The 18288-nt window shown below is 42.3% G+C and overlaps 1 protein-coding gene across 3 annotated transcripts in view; it reads left to right on the forward strand.

Moving 5' to 3' along the window:
- LANCL1 (LanC like glutathione S-transferase 1) overlaps positions 1-4045 on the forward strand; it is a 37424-nt gene extending 33379 nt beyond the window's left edge. For 2 of the 3 annotated variants that reach the window (XM_081898224.1, XM_081898226.1), the window contains exons 7-9: positions 116-292; positions 1176-1248; positions 1947-4045. In XM_081898224.1, coding sequence (XP_081754350.1) covers positions 116-292; positions 1176-1248; positions 1947-2023 — 327 coding nt within the window. In that variant the 3' untranslated portion in view covers positions 2024-4045. The remainder of the gene's footprint in view (positions 1-115; positions 293-1175; positions 1249-1946) is intronic. The other variant, XM_081898225.1, reaches the window with a different exon arrangement.
- Positions 4046-18288: the final 14243 nt, after the last annotated feature.

The raw sequence follows: 18288 nt of genomic DNA on the forward strand, positions 1-18288 counted from the left end.
AGAGAGAGAGGCCACTCCTTGATAAAAGAGCTAATTGGCAAAAGTATGGCTGAGTCCTCCCTGTTCCAGTCTCGGATGATGACGCCGCAGGGCAAAACGCTTCTTGTCTCCGCAGGTGTTTGGCGAACAGAAGTACCTCAGCGATGCCTTGCAGTGTGCTGAAGTGATTTGGCAGTGGGGGTTGCTGAAGAAAGGTTACGGGCTGTGTCACGGTACAGCTGGCAATGCATATGCGTTCCTGACTCTTTACAACCTCACTCAAGACATGAAATATCTCTACAGAGCCTGCAAGGTGTGACACACACACACACACACACACACGAACTTTGTTTGGGATGAGCATGTTTTCTTTTGAGGTAGTCGTCAAAAGCAATTTTTAGATAAAGAAAAGGGCATGCTAACATCCTGAGAAGAAACTAAGCTGTATCCACTAACTGAAGGTTGATCCTAGCACATGACAAAATTGTATGTGATCAGCCTTCATATGTCAGCCTGCTAAGGACTCGGGGAGATCCTCAACTTTAGTCATACTTGGAATAGATCCATTAAAATCAATGTACTTAAGTCCCTTGATTTCAGTGAATCTATTCTGAGTATGACGGCTGTTTGATATCACTCCTGGGATGTGGAATACTTTTCTTTTTTTAAAGGCTTGTCTGCATTTTGAAAGGAGCTCACAGGCTGCCCCAAAGGAAGATTATTTGTTGCCTCTGGATCATGAGCTCTGAGCGGCCCGTCTCTGCTTCGGGGTTTTCCCCAGACTTAGGAAATCATGAAATGTGATAATAATTGGAAAGCTGGCCTTCACATGTTGCAAAACTTCTGTGCGCAAGGTGCTTCTATTAATGAGTCACTCATATACAGGTCACAGTAATTAAAAGTGCATGACCTGTTTTTCTAAAATGCTTGATATGATGATACTTAAAGTGTAGTGGTAGCTGTGTGAAAAATACGATGTCCCTGTTCCATGTTTCTCTTCCTGCCACCTTTGGCAGATCTGTGGTGATCTATGTCTAATGCTACTCTGCCTCACATCTTTCAGTCCCAGTATTTAATTTGTCCCAGGGCCCACTGGCGTATCAGAGGCATTCTGGTGATTATATAACCCCTGATTATACAGGGGATCTTTAATACAGGATCATGCCTTAGTCTTCTTAACTTCTTTCTTTTCTTAGTTTGCAGAATGGTGCTTGAGTTATGGGCAGCATGGTTGTCGGACACCAGACACTCCATTTTCTCTCTTTGAAGGTAATCATTGTTAAGCTTGTTCCTCCTTAACGATTTTCAGATGTGAATGTATCTACTCCACAGTTCTCCCAGCCCAGAATTCGGCATCAGCTCACTAGAGCATGTGGTTGAAATTAAGCACATGTGGGGCCTGGTCAAATCAGCTGAAGCACTGTCATTCGAAGCTTATACTGAAAAGGAAAACACTGTAGAGCAGGCATCGCCAATCTTCGGCCCTCCAGATGTTTTGGACTACAATTCCCATCATCCCTGACCACTGGTCCTGTTAGCTAGGGATCATGGGAGTTGTAGGCCAAAACATCTGGAGGGCCACAGGTGGGGGTGCCTGCTGTAGAGGAAGTTAAGTTTGTCACGTCTAGCTGTGGTAGGCCTGGCCTCCCTTGTTCCAGTACTTCAGGCTGAAGCCCCCCATAGCTCAGCTGGATCTGCGGGTTGTCCTTAACATCTAGGGATCTGGGATCCTGCTCCAATTGGATTCCCACTCGCGTTGGCTTTCAGAACCATTGATCGGCTAACTCTCCAGGATCCAAACAAACTTCTAAAGACTTTGCAGGGATTGTTTGGCTGCCACCAGGCTCAGTAAAGAACCACAGAAACCAATTCTGCAAGGTCCGTTGCGTATGCTGCTCTAGAGCTAAGGAAACACCACATTCCTTATGCTATAAGTAATTGCTATTCTATGTCTTTTGTCTCCTCAGGAATGGCTGGAACAATATATTTTCTTGCTGACCTGCTGGTACCAGCCAAGGCCAGGTTCCCAGCTTTTGAACTGTAAATTCCATCCCAGCATGAAGCTTGTTGCACTTCATATCTTTGGAAAAGGCAGATTAAATAGATTTCATCTCATATCTTGGCTAACATGGGAAAATCTTTGGGGTTTATCAGTATTTTACATTCTTTTCAGTGTCCAATCTGCTTTTAAAAGTTACTAGCCGTTTTATTATGTGCATTGTTTAGGTTTACAGGTAAGGAACAGGGTTTTAAAGCTGGCAAATGCACTATATTTTTCTTGGAGTATTTTTTAAAAAAAACCTTGCTATTTTATGTATCTTATTTTGAGGAAGGGAGGCTTTTCCCATTATGAATATATCTTTCTCAGTTTTAATGATAAGGGTGCAACTTGGTTAATGTTTTGGAAATATAGAAGGGATAAAATATGTGGAGCCCAGTTGTTTGTTGTGTGTGTGTGTTATCCCTTCTATCTTTCAAATTACATAACATGTAAGAAATAAGGAAGGGAAAATACAGTTGGAATCAAACATATAGAGAAAAAAGGAGGTGTAAATTGGGGTTATTGCATTCATAATCTTCAAGAATAATTATTAATATTGAAGGGTAATGACATTTATTTCCTGCTCCCCCTTGTGTTAAGAGGTATTGTCCTCAGGGTCTTATGTTACTCTCATTTTCAAGCTGGAACCTTGGTGGGGGCTTTTACGTAGCTACAGCTACAGGACAGGTTGTTCTTGAATAGCAGCAGTGCTTGCTTATGACGTTCTTCAATATCTCTGCAAAGGCTTGTAGCTATGACAGGAATGTACCAAAGTCTTGTTGTTCTACTTTTAAGCAAAGGTTCTGTTTATTGCTGCTTGCTGCATCAGCACCCAGTGCATAAGCTTATAACCCCTTGAAGTGATAATGCAGTTTCTTCAGTGAATGCTTTGAGATCTGTGGCAAACTAGTCTAACAGAGACATTGTGCATTTGCATGTGTTACCTCGTGTATTTTTCAATCTGCAACAGATTGGAACTAATCTGCATCCTCTATAGCGCATCAGTGTGCTACCAGATCTCTGTGAAAAGGGCTATCTAAACCGTAATTTGGTGTCAGACTGCAACGTGGCATAAGCTTGACTTAATAGTAGATTCTCAAAGCATTCTTAAAAGTGGAAAGTACCCGTATGAAGTCAGGTAGGCAGCAAACCTCAACTGATCTGGGGCTGTGTAAGTGATATGGAAAGCTCAATTTCAGGTTCTGCTTCAGAGGATGACGAGATAGTTGGTCTCGGGGTTCTGGAAAATGCCCAGAGTGCCTGCTGCTCTATTGCTGCTACTATGTTCCCTTTGTCCAGTGTATCCAATATATGATCAGATTTAGCCTAAAGCATTTCTAGGTTTGCACGGCCCGATTCTCTGAGGTTAGGGGGACCCACTGAGGGGGACTTGCCTGAGAGCCCCCAAATCCTGGAGTCAGCCTGGTAAGTGCCACTGATAGCTGACTGCTTGACTCCTTCCAGTTGATTGTTGGAAGCGACTGACAACTCTGTAGTCTTCCCCATCCCACGTCAGCATAAATTACTAGGTTTTCCAGTGTATATTATAATGGAGCAGCTTAAAAATACTTTCAGAGGAGCAGCAGCCAAAGGTTGATTGGGATCTGCTAGTAGTTTTGCTGTAGATAAGTAAGTAGATAAGTTTAAATAATAGTTCTTTAATAATAGTAGCAACAAAACAAAACAACTTTTCCCATCTAACTTAATATGCTGAAATGAAGAAAGCTAACCAGGAGCATTAAAAGACTATGAGCTAACTTTAAGGACAGATCTTTTGTGTCTGCCTCTGGGTTGTAGATTTTTTGGGTTCTAGCAGAAATACAAAGTAGATCTGAAAAACCTGAAGTTTACCCTGTCCTGTTTTAGACCAGTTGTTCTGAAGACGTTGCCATCTCCTTGACTTTCAGGCAAAGCATTTCCACACTGGTGTGGACAATTAAATTGAAGCCTTTTAAACACAATAAAGCTAATTTGCCTGTTGCCAGATGTCACAGTTGTCACAATTAAAACCGCTTTGGACCAGTATCTTGTCTTGAATGCTTTCTGAACATCAGCTATGTTGTGAATAAGTTAAAATTGCACTTCCAAGGATAGAGATTACAGCCTGCACTGAACTTGCATCTTCCCGCTAACTATAGATTCCCTGGCCCTCAGAGTATGCAGTGAGTCTCCCCAAAAGGACACAAGCAATTGTCAAGAGTGGCACAGTTTCTCTCTTCCAGCCCAACATGCATTGATAGAGCACAGAGGTACACATACCCCTCTCAAAATCTGTAGCTGCACCCAGGTGCACTCACGAAGTTGGTTGTTAAGCCCTTTTATGGGTTCCTGCTTTGATAACTGCTTCCCTCTATTTGACGCCAGAGCCAAGATGAGAGCAGGCAGTGCCTAGTGCTTGCCTATGTCCTCAGCTACAACTTTATTTTAACCAAGGAGGTTCACCACGACAGCTTTGGGGAACCTGTGTGCCACAGAGTCACCATGGCTACAGCTTTTAATTTAGAAACATTTGTACCAGCTTATATTTGAATGTTTTTGAAACTGCAGGGGGAAATGTCTCATTGGCTGGAAGCCGTGAGACATTTATTAAAGTTCAACCCTGAAGAATAGACTCTTATTTTTCATCCTTCACGTGCCCATATATATGTGTGTGCATGCTTATGTTCAATACTCATATCCTAAAATCAAAAATTCCACAAATAAAACAGATTTTAGTTCTTAAAGTGTGGAAAAAATAGCATGCATATTGGGTTTACAGTGAACAAGGGTGATGTGTAATGTTTGTCATACTTAGAGACTGCTTAAGCCACAAATTATAATGGGCCTACTCAGAGTATGACAAATGTTGCTTATCGCCCTGTGTTATTTGTTATTTTTATAGACTTACAACATGATTACAACCTGCCTATAAATCTTTGTTACACATTTGATAAAATTGTTTAGAGGCGCTTAATGGGCTGCTGCTTCTCCAGCAGGTGGTGCTGCCGTCTGGTGGGTTCCTCCTCTCATGAGCAAACACTGGGATGCTGTCTTAAGGATAATGTAAACCATTAAAGTCACCAGATTCAAAAATCTGTTAGGCTGTTGAAGTCAAAACTGTGGAGCCCTGTGCCTCCCCCCCCCCCCACCCTGAGAGCATCTTGTGAAGTATAAAAGCTGTTCAGTCATGCAACAATTCAATGCTTAGGCTTTCAAGTGCTGCATGATTCTGCCCCCTTTCAGAGTGTCAGTGTTCCTTGGCTCTTAGGATTTACTGCTGCTGATTTTAAATGGGCCCAGTCATCTGATTTTAACAGCAGCATGGTTGCAGAAGTTTAGCGTGTGAGCCTTTTCTCTCTGTGCTAGGAAAACCCCTGCTAAATTTATGTGTAGCAGGGTCCTTTTTTTCTTGTTGTATAAATAAAAAACTTTTTTAAAAAAACAACAGGGTCCTTTTAAAGGTATTGAAACAGAATCATTGGGGGGGTGGGGAGTGTGAGAGGCTGTTCTGAGAAACTATCATCCATACTACGCTTCCCCTCAACCTCTATCATGGAATCCTACATAAAGGAGAAGGCAAACAGTGGTTGCATCACACATTTCCATAGTTGTGTGGGTCATTTATTCCAGTTATTTACACCCCAGCCTTTAGCCAGAAAAGCTCCTAGGAATAAAGCTTAGGTAAAGGTAAAGGGTCCATTAGGTCCAGTCATGACCGACTCTGGGGTTGAGGTGCTCATCTCGCTTTATTGGACTAGATGACCCCTGGGGACACTTCCAACAATTCTATGAATGCATACCAGAAAGGAATACTCTGCAAGAGGCATGCAGAGATAAGCAAGACTGATAAATCTTCAGATATGTCAGATGACCAACGTTAACCCTTTGCTTCATAGCAGCTGCTACGTCTAACATTCTGCTCAGACGACTTCTTGAAAATTCTTCTACGTCCCACCCCCCTTGAGACAGACTGAATGGCTGAGCCGCGTTCCACATTCCATGCATGCTATAAGTGCTTATTAGCAACAGCTGCAAACACAAGGAAAAAATGGCAGCACTTTTCCTTATATGGCAAACACCTAAGAGATCACTGGCATCTTTTTTTAGGCAAAATGGATTTATATCAGACTAGTAGGAGGCTAGCAGACCACAGCTTCGAGCACAGAGACTTGGTATCGCCTGCATCTCAAGGCACCTCCAATAACACTGGTATCTGTGGGTACCCCTTTCTTCTTTAGGGCTTTTCGGACATTTCCCCTCACACATCTGCCATCACATGATGGGCAGAATGGGGGGCTGCGCTCCCTGACCCTACAATGTGCCATTTTCAAACAAGCCTCTATAGCAGGCTGAATGTCTACAGTGGGAAACTTTTTCTACTCATTGTAGGCCCTCCACGTGATTTAACCTCATCCTCCCCTTAAGGTGTTCTAAAGCGTACATAAAGCCCCCCAATATGTGGAGGGGTGCAGCATAGAATAGAATCATAGAGTTGGAAGAGACCACAAGGGCCATCGAGTCCAACCCCCTGCCAAGCAGGAAACACCATCAGAGCACTCCTGACATATGGTTGTCAAGCCTCTGCTTAAAGACCTCCAAAGAAGGAGACTCCACCACACTCCTTGGCAGCAAATTCCACTGTCGAATAGCTCTTACTGTCAGGAAGTTCTTCCTAATGTTTAGGTGGAATCTAAGGCCAGGGAACAGGCCCCCGCTCACACAATGGATGCCTGAATAGGGCTTTTTTGGGGTCAAGAGATCTGTGGTGTAATTTTTGCTAAAAATGCCAAAATAAACCAAATACATGCATAATTCAAAGTCTTTGGCTTGATATGTTAAAGTTACGTCAGACAACAACGTTTATCTGTGGATGCCGCCCCCTGTTAATATTTAGGTTTCAAACTATGTCCACAGAATATCTAGCTGGTATTTTTTTTATAGGGCCAACAAATTACTGCATTTCAGTATGCCGATCAGGCTAGATCAAAGACTTGGTGTGCTTGTACTGCCTTTTATGCTATTCAACTGGAGATAGATATACCTGTTTCAGAATTTCCTTAAAGGTACAATGGATTATTTCAAAATGAGATGGTAGCTGGCTGACAGAGACAAGTTTGTTATCTGTAGGTTTATATGCACTGAGGTGAGAAAGATAATCTAAATTATTTGGGGAACTTTACCATTCTTTCTTTGGATAGTTTGCAGTTCTGCAAATTGTTTAAAGATAAAAATTTAAACATATGTATCCATCTCCAGTGTGAGAAATTTTGGAGATTGCTTAACTAGTCCTCCTTTCTGCATGTCCAGATATGTGAAACCAGAGCTAATTTTCTAGAAAAATAGGTGCTGGAGCTCACTATGAATGTCACCCTTGCCTCTTATAATGGCAATGGCACCCAGTTCTGGCTGAAAAAAAGCCCTGTGTAAAACAAATCTGCACCATCTACAATTTTAGTGACTAGAGAAGAATGACATATATTGTCAGTTACAATCCAGAAAGCTCATGCTAAAATCTATGATCTCGATATGCTACATTATATGTGTGTCAACTGTTATAAAAGAAGGAAAGGACCCCTGACAATTAAGTCCAGTCGCGAACGACTCAGGGGTTGCGGCGCTCATCTCACTTTACTGGCCGAGGGAGCCGCCATTTGCCCGCAGACAGTTTTTCCGGGTCATGTGGCCAGCATGACTGAGCCGCTTCTGGTGAAATCAGAGCAGTGCACAGAAACGACATTTACCTCCCCGCCCAAGCAGTACCTATCTATCTACTTGCACTTTTGGGTTTGCTTTCGAACTGCTAGGTTGGCAGGAGCAGGGACTGAGCAACGGGAGCTCACCATTATATGTGTGTCAACTATTATAGGATACATGAAATGCTGTTGTGGGGGGTGGGATTCTCTCCCTCAGGAGACCCACACATCTAATCTCAAGCAAGCAGCAACACGCTCTTCAATTTGTGCAGCGGAATCCAGTCCATTTCTATGCATGTTCTACTGGCTTTTTTGTGTTTTCCTCTAAAGTAAGTGTACATCAAATTCAGTGCTAAGGTTCTTCTTTACATGCACATGAACTGGGAGCTTTTTAAATATTTAGGTTAGCTGGAAAAGATTGTGCACTGTGCATTCATTTACCCAACTGTTGCTAGGCTGATTTACAGTCTCCTGCTCCAGCTGGTTACATAGAAGGCAGCCACTGAGTTGGGAGGAAACGAATTATGAAGTAGGTCCACAGCAAGAGGAGGCTGCTCAGACCTTGATTCATCTTAAGAGTCTGTAAAGAGTCTGTAAAAATGGTGACATGGTGTCTAGGAGACTGCTGCTAGAGAAAACAAGGATGGTATTTGAGGCTGGCAAAGAAATATGAACTAGCTCTTCTCCCAAAGCATTTCCACATGGCTCAGAAATTTCCGGAAACAGGTACAAGTGTTTGTGCTAGAGGTGTTCACAGCAGCCACAATTTGTTGCAATTTTTTCAGTGACTGTAACTGAAACCACGGGCGATTCCTCATCATCTGTAAATCCATTTGGAGACAGACGCATAAATAGTTACCCTTCAGCATGCAACAGTGAACAGAACTGGAACAACTGTTTCACGACTGTTGCTCTAATAGGATTATTTGAGTTGATCAAATTTCCAGTACAGTCCTACCTCAGGTTCCAGACACTTCAGGTTGTGTGTTTTCGGGTTCCGCACCGCGCCGAACCTGGAAGTACCAGAACGGGTTACTTCCGTGTTTCGGCGCTCACGCATGTGCAGAAGCGCCAAATCGTGACCCGCGCATGCACAGGCGTGGTGCTGCGGGTTGTGAACCCTGTGGGTTGTGAATGTGCCTCCTGCACAGATCATGTTCGCAACCCGAGCATCCACTGTATCTGCCGTCATTTTATTATAAGTGCCAAACCCCTTCCCTCAAGTAATCATGGGAGGAGGAGAACAATCGTATCTGCACATGGCTTTCTGCACCAATTCCCCTCGGGTGTTTTTATTTTATTAGGGTTCATCCCAGACAGAGCAGTGTGATTACTTTTACTCTTTGCTTCTCTTCCTGGATTGGCTGCACCCTATTTACCCTCCTCACAATCCACTGTATCATTCATTAATATGCCTTCTTGTATTCTGAGCGCTCGGTATAAGCTTAGCCTTCCGAACCAACAACAGGTTCCTATGAGCATGTGCAGAGTGCATTTCCATCACCACGCCAATCCCCACTTCTAGGATTAGGATGCTCGCGCTCACATATCAAAAGTAGGTCTTCCTAGCATGCTTGAGTACATTCGTCTCATTTTAGAAATTAAGTACTACCATGCTCTTAGAAAGAAGAGATGTTTTATGAGTTAAGAAGAGCCAACATGACCTCAAGTTGCTCCCACTTGAAATTAATATATACATATACTTAGCCACTGGGCACCTCCTGCCACTGAACTATGCCAGCCGATCAGTATAGGAACAATGGTCTAGAAACTGAGGCCTGAGTTTTGAGTTGTATTTTCCTCTTCCCTCCATGTCCCCTTTCCTTTGTGTGTTGTTTGTTTGTTTGTTTGTTTGAATATAGGTGTGCGTGTAGGCAGTGACTTGTTTTGATTTCATGTTAGCCTGTTAGCTGCTCTGGGAGCCTTTTTGAATGTACAAGGTAGAAATGCTCTAAATTAAGCAAATAAACAAATGGTAAAGGTAAAGGGACCCCTGACCATTAAGTCCAGTTGTGGCCGACTCTGGGGTTGTGGAGCTCTTCTTGCTTTACTGGCTGAGGGAACCGGCGTACAGCTTCCGGGTCATGTGGCCAGCATGACTAAGCTGCTTCTGGCGAACCAGAGCAGCGCATAGAAACGCCATTTATCTTCCTGCCAGAGCAGTACTTGCACTTTTGAAGTGCTTTCGAACTGCTAGGTTGGCAGGAGCTGGGACTGAACAACGGGAGTTCACCCCGTCGTGGGGATTCGAACCGCCGACCTTCTGATCAGCAAGTCCTAGGCTCTGTGGTTTAACCCACAGCGCCACCCGCGTCCCTAAAACAAATGGTACAGGTGCACATTACACAGCTTTTGAATTGCACAGCTCTCAAAAGCTTCCACACACTGGCCCTCTACACCGTGGTTAGCATAATACATGTAAAATATAATAAATAACTTATCTATGTACTTTTTTACAGCAGCACCATATGTTCACAGCCATTTTAAAATGCAAAATTCCTTTCTGCCAGAGACCGATATATTAAAGTGAAGCCTAGCTTAGAGGGGAGTGGACTCCCGTACCTTTAACAGCAGAGGGAATCTCAGCAAGTGTAGCAGCAGCACCTGTTGGAATTTCCTCTTCTGCACAACTAGCCCTGTCCAGTTTTGTATCTGGCCACTACGCTTTTCGTTTTCTGCATTTGGACAAGACTTCTATGTTTTGAATTAAGCCTTCTCACCTGTAATAGCTTCTTTGACTCTGCTCTTTGAGAACACCAGAATCCTCTTGGCTCTCATGGTACGCTTCCTGATCTTTAGTAAACAGTCCAGTCGAGCTTCTATGATAACAAAAAAAAAAAAATCCTCTTGAATTAATTTGTTCTTATCAGTTTATACTTTTAAACAACAAAACTTTTTGGGGATAATCTGAACTTCTTGCCTTTGCTTCTCTCTCTCTCTCTCTCTCTCTCTCTCTCTCTCTCTCTCTCTCACACACACACACACACACACACTGTGTGTTCTTTGGATCCAGTCTCTGGAGTCTGACTTCACCCTGTTCTGAATTGCTGTCTTATTCTTTAAGATTTATAGATCTATATTTCAGTCTAAGCTGTTGTTAGTTTCCTTCTTAACAATCTCTGATCACGTAAGATATATGAGAAGTAGAACAACATTCTTTAGCTACATGCCGCTTGCCTCTATTGCTAAATAGGGTATTGAGGGGGTGGCAGTGGTGTTTAAGGAAGGTTAAAAGATCTGCCTTGGAATAGGGCTGCCTTAAGAAATGAAGGGGGCTTCTTGGAATATTTTTGATAAAAACAATAGCTGCATTTCATCCTACATCTTTCCAACGTAATCAATGCATTTTTAAAAGAATTGTAGATAATCAACAAGTAGATAAAATAATGTGGGAGAGGCAAGCTCCGATTCTTCTGTAACGCATTTGGGGTAGGAGGTGAAGCACCTCTACTTTCCATTCTGCTCTTTCTCAAAGAAGACGGGAGCCAGACACCTGCTTCCCTATGATCTGGTTAAGATTTCTGCTCCCAGACTCAGGAATTCCCTCCCTGGAGAAGTCAGACTGGCTCCCTCCTTTTTGTTCCAACAGGCCTTTGGGAACTGACTGCTTTTAATTAAAGGGCTGGTGTTGTGCTGTTTTTATTGTAATTATTTCACAGAATCAAAGAATTCTCGAGTTGGAAGGGATCCTGAGGGTCATCTAGTCCAGCCCCTGTAATGCAGGAATCTCAACGAAAGCATCCATGACGGATGGCCAGCCCACCCCTATAAGCAGATGATAGATGCATGGTTTAAACCAGGCATAGGCAAACTCCAGCCCTCCAGATGTTTTGGAACTACAATTCCCATCATCCCTAGCTAACAGGACCAGTGGTCAGGGATGATGGGAACTGTAGTCTCAAAACATCTGGAGGGCCGGAGTTTGCCTATGCCTGGTTTAAACAGATGGTTGATAGAGAGAGAGATTTCATCCTATCCATGTTTAATTGGTTTTTAATGATTGCTTATTCTATATTTTAGCAATTCTTGTTTTTACCTGTAAGTTGCTTTGAGTCCCATCAGGGAATAAAAGTGGAACATAAATTTGCATAATGATACACTTTCATCCTGCCTTTACTCAGAAAGAAAACAAAATGAGAACAAAACAGTGGCATAATGTATATAAATTTCAAAGCAGCAGAGGTTAAAATACTAAACCAACAGGCACCCAAGCTCTTTGTGATGCGGTAGGAGACATCACCACTACCTATAAACATGATGATAAACCATGGTCTTGCAGAGTGATAAATGGACAAGTACTGGGGAAACTCTAAAAATATATATATTTTAAAATTAGTTTTAGATTTATTTTAAATTTAAAATCCCTACTTATCTAGGCTGCAGAGATAGGAGGGCACTGAAGGCTAGAAATGTTAAACAGAGGCTGCAGAATTACAGTTGTGAAAGGAAACCCTGCCTTCGACACAGAATATTTTCCTGAACAAGGTGGGTGGTGGCTGACCAGATTCAGGCACTCCTGGAGCAAAATTATTTTATAGAACAATTTTAATTAGGATTTCACCCCAGTTTAAGCATGGAGACTGTCTTGGTCATCCTATGCCAGGGGTCAGCAACCTTTTTCAGCCATGGGCCGGTCCACTGTCCCTCAGACCATGTGGGGGGGCCGGACTATATTGGGGGGAATGAACGAATTCCTATGCCTCATAAATAACGCAGAGATGCATTTTAAATAAAAGAACACATTCTGCACATGTAAAAACACGCTGATTCCCGGACTGTCCGCGGGCTGGATTGAGAAGGCGATTGGGCCGGATCTAGCCCACAGGCCTTAGGTTGCCTACCCCTGCCCTATGCCCTGTATGTTCTCTATGTCAGGAGAGAGAGGTGGGGAGTGTAGCTTGGACGTGACATATCAGAAAGAAAATATGGAACATTTATATGGAAATACAGAACTTCTGAGGGTCCATGCACTATTTACTTCTCCATCCTATAATGCTCATTCTAACCCTGAAGTCACAGAAGGCAAATATTGAATGAGACTCAAGGAAGACACAGTTCATTTAAATGAGAATTAATACAGTAGAATTGTTTGTTCAGCATTCCAGGGAATAGTCTGAAGTGGAAACTTTTTACAGTAAATGCACGGACTGTAGGGGCCTTGAAGCTGCAAGAATTCAAATTGTCCAAAGAATTACCAGAGAGATTTTATTTTTAACACACGCAGCGCAAGCATGAATGCTGGAATTTAGCATCTTGTGCCGAGCTTAATCTTCACATTTTAAACTATCCAGTGAGAACTACCCCACTGGGCCTGTCAGCTAAACTCTTTCCCCTGTGAAGGGTTCTGCATAATGTGAATCATTATTATATGTGTTTTGTGTTGACTGCAGATATCTCAAAAGAAGCTGTGAACAGGTGCTGGCAAAGTGGCTGCCACAAATTTTCCTGTTACATTATAGTGCTTGCTTACATTTGATAGCCCCAGCGGTACCAGGATTACCAATAAACCAAGGATGCTTTGAGGAGGTCAGTTTTTTAAGGAAAACAGAGGAAAGGGAGAAAGTTTTCAGGATTGTTGAAAATGAAGGAAAAACATATCCCTGGCCATCCACAAGCATGCACATTTCTTCAGAGAAAAAGCTGTGTATACATGGAAATGCTTCTTTTGAAATTCTTCATGTAAGCTGGTATCTGAGCAAAGCACTTAAGATTCCCAGCACTCCCCATTTTTAATTTAAAACAAATTTCTAATTTGTATTGTTGGGAAGTAATCCTAGAACACAAACCCTAGTCTTTAAAGTACCTCAGGTATTAACTTCAGCGCAATGCATACTAATCAATTCTTTCAAATTTTCTGTAATTCCCCCCACCCTGAGTAGAAAACCTTAATTAAAGAAAAGAACGCCGAATACTAGTTTCTTTGCCTCTGAATCTGGGTGGTGCTCTGGTGTCTAGTAAACAACTGCCGTGGTAGGAAGGCATTTCTCTTTGGGCATGCTATGTCCCCTTGAGAGAGGCTGAGGTGCTGGAGAGTTCTAGAAGGAATAATTTGCATTCCTCAGTGCTGATCGCTTAGAGACACTGATATTGCTTTGAGACAGAATTAGAAAACCTTGAGTGAGAGGGCAATGAGGCACAACTGCAAAGTCAGCCATCCGCTATATGCAGCACAGCAGTTGGCGTTCCTCCTCTTAGCGATTGGACACAGCCACACCAGCCCCACGTCACACAAAGGAAAAACACATATCCCAAACTATAAGAGAGAAAAGAGGTACTTTCTTCTTGCGGTTTGCTTTTTATACACTTCTTACTAAATCTTTTCCTTCTTTTTTGTCTCACCCTCTCTGCTTTTAAGTATAAAATCACTTTCTTTGGGGCTACTTCTCTTATTCTTTTAACGATACATCAGTGCCAATACTTAACAATTCAGTTTGTATCTGTAAATCACGGTCAGGCTTCAATAGCCACTCTTCTGTTCCATGTCTCAGATTCATCCAGTTTATCATGAATGGGTGTTTTTCTCATTGTCTGTGATGCTGCAGGATAGCTCAATCTCAGGGCAAGAAATTCCCACATTGCAGGGAGCTGGACTAGATGACCCTCACGTTGCTTTCCAACTCTACAGTTCTATGATTTATGATAAGAAAGCCAACCCATGATGGAATTGTAATTCAGCTAGGTTCTCGCGTGGAATAACACAACTGCTGCAATGGAAAACATAGTTCTGAAAATCCAAGCTCTATCTTCAAAATAATGTGCTTTTAACAGAAACCAGCAGAAAAAACTTTCTGCAGCATGGAAGTAAACATTAGCACCTGCAGTTATTTGCAGAACAGGTTGCAATTAAAAGATGCAGGAGCAAGAGCTCATTAGAATGTTTCAGAATTACTTTTCCATGTAATGTCCTACTTTACAGAGGACAGTTCTCTGTCTGGAGGGCTGTCTCTCCTCATGGGGAAACAGTACAGCATAACCTCATGGTAACAGTACAGCATAACCCCAACAATGATCAACTGCTTGTGTGGAAGCACCCTCATAATCTAAGCCTATGTCATGTTTTCTCAGAAGGAAGCTTCATCATTGTCATCAATGGGGCTTATTCCCAGTTGGATGTGTACAGAATTGCAGCCTCACACAAACAGCTTTTGAGGATGTCAGATGCAAATATTTTCAAAATTCTCCATCAATGACTCATAGCAACATCCTCTTCATTTCCACTCAAAGTATACTCAAGTGACCTTAATGTGACTTACCGGTACTCCCAGATAAATGTGTATGGGGTTAGAATCATAGAATCATAGAGTTGGAAGAGACCACAAGGGCCATCGAGTCCAACCCCCTGCCAAGCAGGAAACACCATCAGAGCACTCCTGACATAGGGTTGTCAAGCCTCTGCTTAAAGACCTCCAAAGAAGGAGACTCCACCACACTCCTTGGCAGCAAATTCCACTGTCGAACAGCTCTTACTGTTGTAGCTTAAAACCCTTATTCAAAGCAACTAATTATTATTTATAAATATATGTATTGAAAGTAGCGTTCTAGCCAGTGTAAAAGTCCTTAAACAGTTCTGAACATGCCCTGTTTTGAAGGAAAGATGTTCAAGTCAGGCTTCTAGGTGACGTGGAAGTGCCTTGTCTGTTCTTGGGAGCACTTCATATTCTCCATTTTTGAGGACAAGTACAGATGTTCAGTTTCCAGACTCTTCTAGTACAGTAATAGTGTTTTGGACAATTTTCAGCTTTCTCGCTTCTGTGGAAATACTATAACAATTTTAACTCCAAAGCAAGTATGCAATGCTTCTAATAAGCAAAGTTCCTTTGCCCCAGTTCAGAGAGTTTAGCAGCAAGCCCTATGATGAAGTGAAGGAGTCTATTGTCTAGGAGCAGAACATATAAAAAGCCAGCTGCTATGGAACACCCGAATCCTCAGCTGTTGCCTTTGCTTTCCATTACAAGTGAAGTTTGTCAAGTCACACTGCCAGGGATGACAGAGTGAAACAGTGATCATATTTAGTTATTTGCTTTGTTAAAAGCAGAAGAGAAACTCTGTTTCTGTAACACCTGGAAACAGATAAGCCTCTGTCACTGTTCACATTGGACTGTCAGTGTTAAGCAGTTTCCCATGTCTTTTCCCAGTGCAAAGTGGAGCGCTAGCCGGCTTCCCAAATGCCACTCAATGCTTCTGTTTCATGCCATCATAAGGGAAAGCATCTAAATCCACAGCTGTTCATCTTAAGCTTTACATACTAAACAATTGGTGTGAATTCCTCAATGTGTTCCAATTTCTTTCAGGGGCTTTGAAAAGTACAAAGCACCTCTAAGCCAGGGCTTCTTAAAGTAGATCTTGGTGGAGCTCTCCAGTTCTGTGGTCAGCTCCTGTCCGCATGGTTAAAGTACTTAAACTTTGTCCTAGGCACCCAAGAAGTTAGTCACAGAAAATTGACTCTCCTACATGAAGTCCAGGGCAATGGTTAGTTGGAAAAGGAAGGTAGGTCTTATTGTCCAGTAGTGTTTGCTGGCTGTTGCTGATTATGACGATTGAGCTTGGTATGTTGATTGAACTAGGCAGCTAGCAGTCCACAGCTTGTCTCTGCCTCCCATGCCAGCGCTTGAAACTTCAGCAGCAAATTGATATGTGCCTATTACTAGGTGTGAAAGCTAGGCAAGAAAAGCTTTATGCTGATTTCTAACCCTCTGTTACCTGGCAGAACTGGGCTAGTTCACAGCCCTTCTCTTCCTGAAGATGAATTGGCCTCAGAGCAGCAGCAAAAAGAAACAAGCTGTACGTAATTTGCTTGTTTTTAAGTTAACTTTTCCAGCTCCTGCTTTCTCCCCCCCCCACCTCTCCACACAGCCCACTGACCCAATCAATGGATTGCACCTCCAATGTTTGCCCCTCCCCAGCCTCATTGCACAGTCTCTTACACAGACACCACCATGTTCTCTTATTTTACTGAGATCTACATGTATATTATACCTGTGTGCCTCACATCCCACTGTTACTCCCCAGCACAGTCCACATGGCTATGTTAGGTGGAGCGCACATATTTAAAGTCGCAGAAACTTAAGGCACCATAAACAACATCAGTTGATTATAATTCCCTGGACACTTGAATCTTTAATTATTTTTTCCAAATTGTTGCATATTGGGCTGGGAGTATCCTTGAACTGTCAATCTTAGTATTCGGGGTGGGGGGCCCAAACTACTGCATTCAGCAAAAAAGTACAGTATTCTGTTTTGCTTGTCCCTTGACGGCACAGAGTTGATGCATAAGCTTCTCCACAACAGTGATTTCCACAGCTGTGTTATGACAAGTCTGGCAGCAACTAACATCATTCTAATCCAATCCTTATGCCACCTTCACATGTTACTCACATACAGATGGCAAGCGTGGTGAAATAGGCTGCAAAGCTTGCCATTTAGCCCTGCCCTGGAGTTGTGCTGCTCTTCCTGCCCCCCTCAGTTGCCATGCTGAGAATGACATCTGCAGCGTGTGTGGAGGATCCCTTGTGATGTACAAACCTGGGACATCCTTTATAAAAACATCCAAATATTTTCTTATCCCAAGTTCTCAATTGTAAAATAAGAAAAACAGTGATCGGAGTTGGGTTGGGTTGGGCAAACGTGTGTTTTTCCGCTTTCTATTTCTTTATAATATGAATAATAATGACACACTGGTTGTGTTATGAAGTCTTTCCCCACTTTAAGGCTTGCCTCGCCATCTGACTCTGTTTTTTAAAAAATCTAGTTTTTTAAAAAACTAGATGGAGTTATGAATATAAGTAAGATTTAGGGGGGGAATTTTTCTTTTTTGGATAATTATTGGATTATTCTTAAAACTCTAGGGATCTGAACATGGGGAATCTGAAATTAGAGAAGCAACAAGAGAAAGTTAGATATGAAGACTGGAAGCAAGGTGATAAATTGCTGGGAAATATTATTGGGATGAAAGTGGGAGCGGGAGATGTGAGGGAGTCCAAAGAAGCTATGAAACTATGTCAAGAGATATGTGATATTGTTTATCTTTCTGTATTGTATTTAAAAATGCCAATAAATATTTTTTTTAAAAAAAATAAAAAATAAAAAATCATGTTTGTCACTATGTTTCCCACTCTTCTTCTTCTTCTCCTGCTTCCTTTCACCTCTGCATCATTTCCAAGATTGCTTCGAAACACCTCACTAAGTGAGCCATAAGTTATTGAACTATACATAATACTGAGGCTTGCACGTATCTCTCTACCTATTGAACTGCTACCAGACTGTCTCGCTTGATAAGTGGCTCTCACATCCATGTGCACTGGCCTTTTAGCTATCATTCACTCTGGGGCACATGTTGCCCAATTTATGATACATGGTTGGGTGTATAAAGCTTTCTAAGAGAGAGGTTTAAGTTATATGGGATCATTGGCTTAAATGCAACACAGTGTAGGCATGTTTAAGCCAATTGATTTAAAGGGGCTTAAGCAAACTTACCTTTGTAGGATTTAGACTATTAATGGAAACTTCAGGGCCAGAGATGGCCATATACATTTGAGTGAGGCACCACAAGTCACTCTTTCTCAGATAAACTGGGTGTTGTTGTTCCATTTATAGACA

This window comes from Podarcis melisellensis, assembly GCF_964234715.1.
Source record: "Podarcis melisellensis genome assembly, chromosome: 1".
Taxonomy (NCBI): Eukaryota; Metazoa; Chordata; class Lepidosauria; order Squamata; family Lacertidae; genus Podarcis; species Podarcis melisellensis.